The sequence below is a fragment of the Ipomoea nil genome, unplaced genomic scaffold, assembly GCF_001879475.1.
Source record: "Ipomoea nil cultivar Tokyo-kokei standard unplaced genomic scaffold, Asagao_1.1 scaffold0937, whole genome shotgun sequence".
NCBI lineage: Eukaryota > Viridiplantae > Streptophyta > Magnoliopsida > Solanales > Convolvulaceae > Ipomoea > Ipomoea nil.
Genome location: NW_017617365.1, coordinates 1509535 through 1519129, shown reverse-complemented (window position 1 = coordinate 1519129; position 9595 = coordinate 1509535). Strand labels below are relative to the sequence as shown.

Sequence of the window (9595 nt, the reverse complement as noted above, 5' to 3'; positions counted from 1 at the left end):
CCTATCAGAATAATAGTTCAGATATTGGTGGTTCTCAGATGTGGATCCCGAATACTGGTGCAACTAATCATGTAACTCCAGATATTGCTGCCCTTTCTACCTCGGAGGAATATATTGCTAATGACACCTTGCGTGTCGGTGGCGCTATGAATTTATCTATTAGTCATGTTGGTCATGCTTCCTTTAATACCCCATCCAGATCCTTTAAATAGTCTAATATTTGTCACGTGCCTAGTTTGTCAAATTCTTTATTATCTGTTTAAAAGTTTGCATCAGATAATAAATTTTTCTTTGAGTTTGACCCCTCTTTTTTTGTTTTGAAGGATATCAATACCAAGGAAATTATGCTTCGGGGCAATAACTATGGGGGGCTATACACACTACTGTTTCCAAGCTCGTCTCGCTCAACGTTTCTTTTCGCTCGTGCCTCTGCATCAGTTTGGCACAATCGTCTAGGTCATCTTCATCATCGTGTCCTTAGTCATATTCTTCAATCTTGTTCAGTTAGTGGGTCTAGTAGTATTATTCATTGTAATAATGGTCTATTTAATGCGTGTCAATTGGGTAAGTCTGCCCGTTTTCCCTTGTCACGCGTTGTGTCTTCTATTTCGAATGTTCTTGATTTAATATATACAGACATTTGGGGCCCAGCTCCTATATTATCTACAACTGGTTATCGTTACTTTATAATCTTTATAGATGATTATTCCCGTTACACATGGTTATTCCCTATGAAATTAAAATTTGATCTCTAGTCATCTTTGATAAGTTTTGGGTTCTTGTTGAAAGGTCCTTCAACCAAAAAATAAAATCTATTCAGTCTGATCTAGTTGCTAAGTACAAAAAATTGCATGCCTCCTTTGTTTAGTTACGAATTCAACATAGGCAATCTTGTGCATATATACATGAGCAGAATGATCGTGTTGAACGTAAACACAGACGTATTGTTAAAACTGGTATAACACTTTTAGCTCATGCCTCTGTTCCTCTAAAATTTGGGAATTTTGCATTTGAGACTACTGTCTATTTAATTAACAGAATGTCATCCTCTGTGTTAAATAACTCTAGTCCTCACCTCATGCTGCATAAATCTCTTCCCTATTATTCCTTTCTTCGTGTCTTTGGTTGCCTATGTTATCCTCACTTAAGACCGTACAATCATCATAAAATGTCATACAGGTCATCTTCTTGTGTCTTCCTAGGGTATCCCGATTCCTTTAGGGGGTATATAGGTGTATGGACTTATACATTAACAAGATTTACACATGCAGACATGTCAGATTTGATGAAGAAGTGTTTCCTTTTGCTACTAAATTAAACCTCCCTTGTAGGAGACACCACCCATTCAGATTGCTCCCTGGGCAGAATCCATTCTCCACCCTGATGTCATCCCTGTTGCCTCGGATTTAGTACATCTAGATTCGCTGCCAGAGCCCATGTTACCGGATGAGCCCATACAAGCTGATTTTGTGCAGCGAACGCCATCCTCGGCCGAACCTATAGAGGCTGCACGTTATCCGCGTCGCAGATCAACGAGACCAACCATCCGCACCCACTCCATGGCGACTCGCAGCCAGTCTCAGGCTCCTCCTACGACTCTAGCTGCTCAGGTTTGTCCAACGGAACCTACGTGTTACACTCGAGCTATCAAGTATCCTGAGTGGCATGAAGCTATGGACCATGAGTTTAATGTTCTACTATAGAATCAGACTTGGTACCTAGTTCCTTCCATCACAGGCATGAATATTATTGTATTAAATAACTAGTTTTACACGCGTATTGCGCGAATGAGTTAATGTCCAATGTTTATAATTAAATAAATATTTGAATGTATATCAATGCAAGATTATATATGAGCCATACATAAATAATTTAATGTCGAATTTGTTTATTTAAATATGTAACTCATACTATATGAATACAATGTAATATAGGAGATTCATTACAATGTAATATAGGAAATTCATTCAAAATATGGTTAACTGTACTAACTCAAATTGTTGTTCCATGGAGTTCCATGAAGAAAAATAAAGACAATATAACTAATGAAATTATTTCTCTTAATTAATTTATTGATAATGATTTTTTTTTTTGAATAAAGACATTGTAGGGACTATGTAGCGAATATAATCAATTGATGAATTTGAATGTAAAGAATTTTTATATTGCAGAAAAATAAAGACAATATAAATAATGAAATTATTTCTCTTATTTAATTTATTGATAATGAATATTTTTTTTTTTGAATAAAGGCATGGTAGACACATATTTCTAAATTAAAGAAATGCATATGTATTATTTTTTGTTGTAGCTACTAAATTATTAGTTAATTTAATAAGAGTAAAATAGAGTACTAATTATGTCAACTTTGATTGTGATAAGGTTCGAACTTAAGATTTTTTTTATATAAATAAATGAATAAGTTAACGGTGGACTAATATTTAATGAAAAAGTTAACGGATAATCATATATTTAATTTAATAAGAGTAAAATAGAGTACTAATTATGTCAATTTTGATTGTGATAAGGTTCGAACTTAAGATTTTTTTTATATAAATAAATGAATAAGTTAACGGTGGACTAATATTTAATGAAAAAGTTAACGGATAATCATATATTTAATTTAATAAGAGTAAAATAGAGTACTAATTATGTCAATTTTGTTTGTGATAAGGTTCGAACTTAAGATCTTTTTTATATAAATTAATGAATAAGTTAACGGTGGACTAATATTTAATGAAAAAGTTAACGGATAATCATATAATTATGGATAAATTTCTGATCAATCTGAACCAATTCATTTGATTAAAAAATTTGACCGTCATTTTTTCTGTCAGATTACATATATATATAAAGAGAGTCTCACAGAAACTGGGATAGAGAATCATAATCTAATTTAATAATTACATGATATATATATAGAGAGAGGAACATTATAGCTGAAAAGATAAACGAATATATATACATCTTATCATCATATCGTAAACAGTTTAAACGTTTCATATCCGAACTTCCTAATTTTTCTCCTAACCCACCTAAAGAAAACAACAAGAACAACAACAACTACTACATATTAAAAAAAAAAAAAAATACTCCATAATAAATAAATATAAAATAATAATAAGAAGAAGGACAGTTTTTGGGGGTAATACTAATAAGAGCATTTTTCTCTTAAAAGGGTTGGTGAGATCGGAAATTAGAAAAAAAAGAATGGCAGGTCCAGATATGGGAACGATAACAGCATCCTTGGAGAGATCTCTGCAGAACTGCTCGTTGAACTACCACCGGGAGAGCAGTAGCAACGCCGACGGCGGAGCCGGCAGGTCTTCTTCTTCATCTTCATCCGCCGCCGCCGCCGCTCATCATACGCCGCCCAACAATTCTTCGGTGGGGGATGCAACTCTGGAACTCAATTCAGAAAAATCCATGCCTTACCATTGGGAACAATGCCTTGATTTAGAGGTAATTGCTTGCTGTTAGTTAATACTTTCGCTGAATTGAACCAAGTTTTGGGGTCATCAATCTTCTGTCCTTTTCTCTCTCTCTCTCTCTCTCTCTCTCCTTTTCAATGTCTGCCTAGATCGCATCATTAATTGCTTCCAAACTCAGAAAAAGAAAGCAGATCTTGCCATTCTTGTGTTTTGGGGTGTTGGGTTTTTGACCCCTCTCGTCCTTTGATGGTTTCCTTTTCCCTAAACAAAAACTGATAATGCAACATTTTATTTTCTCTCTAGTTTTACGATATTAAGAGATGGAATGGGGGGATTGAAGCTTTTGTGTTGAAGTTTCTGGGTTTTGTTATTTCTGGTGTTTAATTTCTTCTCTTGGGTATATTGCAGACTGGGGAAGTATATTACATAAACTGGAGAACAGGGATGAAAGTGAAGGAGGACCCAAGAATCACGAAGGAGTACAGCAGCGGTGAGTTTTACTCTGAGGAAGAAGAAGAAGAAGAAGAAGAAGAAGAAGAAGATGATGATGGTGATGGTGACAGCTGTTATGACGACGACACGGAAGAAAGTGGGTCTTCCTCAGAAGAGTCGTCGACTCTTTCATCTTCAAGGGATGTTCAGCGTCGCCGCCATGCAGGGAGCAGCCGGCCGGAATCTTCGACTGCGTCGGCGGCGGTGCTTGTAGTCGCCGGTTGCAAAACCTGTTTGATGTATTTCATGGTGCCGAAAGAGGTCGACGACTGCCCCAAATGCTGTGGTCAACTTCTCCATTTCGACCGGTCCGATAATTTCTCCCCATAGATCATATTCATTTAATTTCCTCTTTATTTTTTTTGGTTTTTTTTTTTCTTTTTCTAAATTTAATTTCTTGGTTCCCCTTTTATTTAGTTTTTTTTTTATTTATTTCTAAATCTTATTTTTTTTCTTGGTAAGATATAAACTACTCCTGCATGTGTAGTTTGGCAATGCGGATTTTCGTTAGTCCAGAGAAACCGAAACAGAAAAGGAAAAAAAAAAAAATTCTTCGTGCATTTTTACTAGCATCATTCTTCTACATTTTCATTGTGAGGAATTTCACTTTTATTCCTTCAATCGGTAATATAGATAGTTAATTTGTTAGTCAATTTTGATTTATTTGATCATTATTAGTTGTTTGACTTGTTAAATAGTGTTTGATTAGTTAGCTTTTTGTAACAGCTTATTACTCCAAAATGTTAAAATTTAAAAAGCTGCTCAAAATAAGCTGTTTTGATAAGTTTTTTGAGAAAATCATTTTGCATATGATAAGCATTTTGCATGTAATCAGCTAACAACTGATTTACCAAACATTTTTCTACAATCAACTAATTTTATAACTAGTCAACTCACTAACACAATCTAATTATATATCAGCTAACAACTATTTACCAAACACACACCCCTTAAATTTTCCCCAGATTGGGTGAAACTCTTGTAATGTGACCATAATATATAATATGTTAACTGATACATAATTTGGACCAAGGTTCACAATGTGCACCTTGACCTACAATATAATACACAATGTGCATGATGGATCTTGTCCACAATATAATGTGTATGGAGTTACCCTTAAATCATAACACTTGAATTGCTAAGAAAGGAAAATTTTAAAAAATCACCAATATACCCTTAAACCACATATAAACATAAATTACTAACTCAAACCATTAATACAAAACCATTAAACTCTTAGAAGAACACATTTTCTGTTTACTATACATATAATATAAAATCTGTATTATATATACATAATGCACTCGGCAACAAAATATGCACTTTTTTTTTTTTTTTTTTTTTTTTTTTTTTTTTTTTTTTGTGATGATGAGTAAATTGAGATATTCTTTTCAATGGTTAAGTATTAATTTTTTAAACGTAGGTAAAACAACAGACAAATACAATATATTTATAACCTAAGAGAAGTTTTTTTTTTTTTTTTTTTTTTTTTTAACTTGACACCAAAAAGAGTAAATATTTAATTGAATAAGAGGTCCGTTTGTAAACCCGAAAAATGACTTTTGAAATTTTTTTTTGAGTTTTCAGTGTTTGGATATGCATTAGAAAAATTTAGTCAACGGAAAACATTTTTCGTTGACTGAGGGGAATGTAGACATTTTTGTGGAAAATGACTTACGCCAAATTTTGGCATAAGTCATTTTCCGCCAACACTCAAAACATGGTTGCCTCCGCTGCCGTCATTGCCTTCGATTCTTCAGTTTCTATCTATTTCTATATTTTCTAGAATGCAATCGAACACTGGAAAGGAAAATATTTTTTGAAAAATGAGTCATTTTTCGAAAAAATTTCCAAAAATCATTTTTATACTTTCCAAACAGACCCTTAATGAATTTATTTTTCTTGATTTTAAAGAATCTGATTCGTAATTGACCTAGACCTTTTTCAAATAAAAAACTACCATATATGAGAATAATTTTTCTAGGGAAAATGACACTTTTTCCCCCTATGTTATATACTTATAGCACTTTTTCCCCCTCAATTAATTATGTAAGCACATTAGCCCCCTCAATTATTTTAAAAGTGGTGGTTTTCTCCCCTAATATATTAAATTGACATTTCTACCCTTAAAGTAAACATTTTATTTATTTTACTTCTCCAACAAATTATTGCGTATATGTAGCGATTACTACGGTTCGGTTCGAACTGAACCAGACACTATAGCAATCGAATTAAAAGTTTTCAGTTATGATTCAGATCTAGAACCCAATATTTGGATTTCAATTTATTAAATTTAAGAATAAAAAAAAAACTGGATCATGAACCGGCGGTTCCGGATCCCGTTCGCGATTTTGAATCGTCTTTATTTTAAAATTTTATTTTTTATTTTAAAATAGTTTAAATTCAACAATAAATGTATTTTATATTTTCAGTTCGGAACATGAACCGGCCATTCCAGTTCGCGATTTTAATAAACTCTAAATATCGCGTTTTGATTATAAATTGTAATTGGAATATTTTGGTTTGGTTACTATAGTATCTGGTTTGAACCAAATTATAGTAATAATTTATTGGAGAATAAAAATAAATGAAATATTTATTTTAAGGGTAAATATGTCCATTTAACATTTCAGGGGGAAAAAGAGCCACTTAAATAATTGAGGGGGAAAAAGTGCTATAAGTATATAACATAGGGGGAAAAAGTGCCATTTTCCCATTTTTCTACTTCTTAAATTCTCAAAAAAGTTGGAACTACCCTCTATTTCTAATTGTTTTTTTGTATGCAATTAGGAGTTTTTAGGACTTTTTGATATTTTGTTTCTTTTATCTACGGTTTTATTTTATGAATATATAATATATAAAATATAAAATATAAATATGTGATCTTATTGTTAGAATAGACTTTTAAGTGACATGAAACACATCATCTTAATCTAAATCTCAACGAGGGGGCCAAAATTATGGATATCAGGATATGTACGTAGAAGTTCATATTGTTAAAAACTATTACTTGCTGCAAAAATTGTAGTTGGAAACGGTATCTTTGATTACCGAAAATGAACGGATACATTGATCGACTAATGACTAATAATTGAAGGATAAAAAACAATACAATTTTTTATTTTCAATATTTGTGCACTATAATTTGTTGCCAATTTGTTTTTCGATTTTCTAGTTGTTTAGTCAATGGAGGATCGGAGATCCTTGAAGTTGCAGGGGATGTGGGTTTTTATTTTATTTTATTTTATTTTATAATAATCTCAGCAACAAGGTCAACGACTTAACATGGAGGCCAAGTATTAGTAATGATTGCAACATGTTCATCTTTTTATTCTTCTTAATTAAGATTGCTAATTTGTTTTGAATAAATGCAATTCTTTTTGTTTTCTATTTAAAAAAAAATTATATGTCAAATTATCAATAGTGGTTTAGATACAATCATTGTTTATGTAGCTACGCCAACTTGTCTCCTTGACTGATATTTTTTCAGCACTTAAATAGTTGCATTGCAATAATAATTCAATGGTCACTTTTCATCCGTTTAAAATATCTAAATCAATAGGTGCCAATTGGTTAAATTCGCTAGTCTATACGTGTGTTTGGTTCGCACAAAAGAATTAGTATCGGAATGAAAAATTAAATACTTGATAATTACCAAGACCATGTGGTCTAATGGTACTCGGGTTGGACTTCCATTTGAAAGGTTGTGAGTTTGAGCTTTAGTGGAGGTGTTATTGGTTAATAGAGCCAGTAGCAATCAAAAATTAATAAAAAAAAATACTTGATAGTTATTATGATGAGTTTTGGTGGAAGCATTTTGCATGTTTGATAGTAAGGTGGAATTAGAATGATTACCAATATTTATGTTTGGTTATGTATGACCATATAATGGAAATAAAGCTTTCAAAAAAAAAAAACAAAAATAAAAAATTAAGACAATTGATCCTAATATAATGACATCCAAAGCACACATATAAACAAAAAAAAAAAATCAAAACAAAAATCTAAAACACTAATCTAAACTTAAAAATCAAATTAGTAATAAGATGGAATGATACCCGTTTTTAATTAGGGAATGGAGTTTTTTTAGGGTAATCAAATCCCATAGTTGTGTTTTAAAAAGTTGTCAACCAAACACTAATTAACTATGCTTTTGATTGTCATTCTTGGTGTGTAAACCCATGAACCAAACACACCCTAATTGTCTAAACTATAGCTCGCTTCTTATCATAAGTAATTTTATATAGATATTCTAAATTCATTAATAATTTGATTATTGTTATTAGGACTCTATGTATTTGAGTTCGATTATGACTCGCTATTCAAGTCTCCCCGTGATTCCCTCATTATATATATTCCTATAATCTGTATCTTTGTGATTACATATGTAGGCATTGGAAAATTTAAATAATATCGTTGGACCGTGACGGGTAATTGATCATTAAATTAATTACTTTAATTAAGTTAATTGGACTAATATTTATTTAATTGGGTTAATTAAATGGCCCATTAAATATTTAATTGGTTTAATTGCTTAATTAAATGTAATTGGATGTTGGATTGTTCAGCCCGAAATGATGAAATATTTAAGTGAGTTGGACCGGGCTGCTTGGAGTAATTGGGTTGCTAATTAGCGGGTCTGACTTGGTCGTGGCCCACTAAAATTATATGTGGATTATATAATTTTGAGAAATTTGAATATTTGATATTATTTGGAAATTTAATGAAATCATGAACCTGGACATAATAGTGTCCCGATACATTCCTTAATTTAATTAAAGAAATTAAATTAAATAAGGAATTAAGAGTTGGTTGGAGATTTTCCCTCACCCTCCCCACTATATATAGTGGGCTCATTTTCAAAGAAGAGCTCTGGAAATCTGCACATCGAAGCTCTGCCGAAATCTCGCCAGGATATCATCTGGAACACGCCCGCAGTTATATATACTGCGTATATTGCGCTAAGGAATACGCCATTTGAACACCGGAAGCCCTTCTTTGAAGATCAAGCTGCATATTAGCCCTTCATTGAAGAACAAGCTACATAACTCCGGAGGCCCTTCAGCAAGGAACTACTTCCAGTTCGGCATATTCCCGAACTCGGCATACTTCCAGTTCGGCATACTCCCGAACTCGGCATACTTCCAGTTCGGCATACTCCTGAACTCAGCATACTTCCAGTTCAACATACTTTGAACTCGGCATACTTCCAGTTCGGCCATACTCCCGAACTCGGCATACTTCAAGTTCAGCATACTCTGAACCCGGCACACTTCCAATTTGGCATATTCCAAATTTGGCATACTTCCAATAGGCATACTTGTAGTAGAGAATCAGAGGACTTCTCCTATACAGAGATTGTACCCCTTTCTGTTTGATATATACTTGATACTACTTGTAACCGATACTTTGAATTTTTGAATATATACAATTCAAGTTTTTCGCGTTTACATATTTTGGCACGCCCAGTGGGACAGCTCTGCCTCTCATCTCTCTACTACTATATCTCTACCTGCGCATCAAATGGCATCGAACAATCCTATGTTCAGGAGGACCTATGCCCAAGCTACCAAGTCCAAGTCTACGCTCGTAGCTAGCTCTGGCACTACCCAGAAAACGCAAGGTCCACTGACAAGGAACCGCGCAAAGGATTTGGGGGTCCAAGTGCC

The 9595-nt window shown here is 33.1% G+C and overlaps 1 protein-coding gene across 1 annotated transcript; it reads left to right on the top strand.

The window, feature by feature from the left end:
• Positions 1 to 3095: 3095 nt before the first annotated feature.
• Positions 3096 to 4483, top strand: LOC109179617 (mesoderm induction early response protein 1). Its single transcript, XM_019329114.1, has 2 exons — positions 3096 to 3462; positions 3840 to 4483. The coding sequence occupies exons 1-2, from the start codon at positions 3211 to 3213 to the stop codon at positions 4251 to 4253; spliced, it is 666 nt and encodes a 221-aa protein (XP_019184659.1). The 5' UTR covers positions 3096 to 3210; the 3' UTR covers positions 4254 to 4483.
• The last annotated feature ends 5112 nt before the right edge of the window (positions 4484 to 9595 follow it).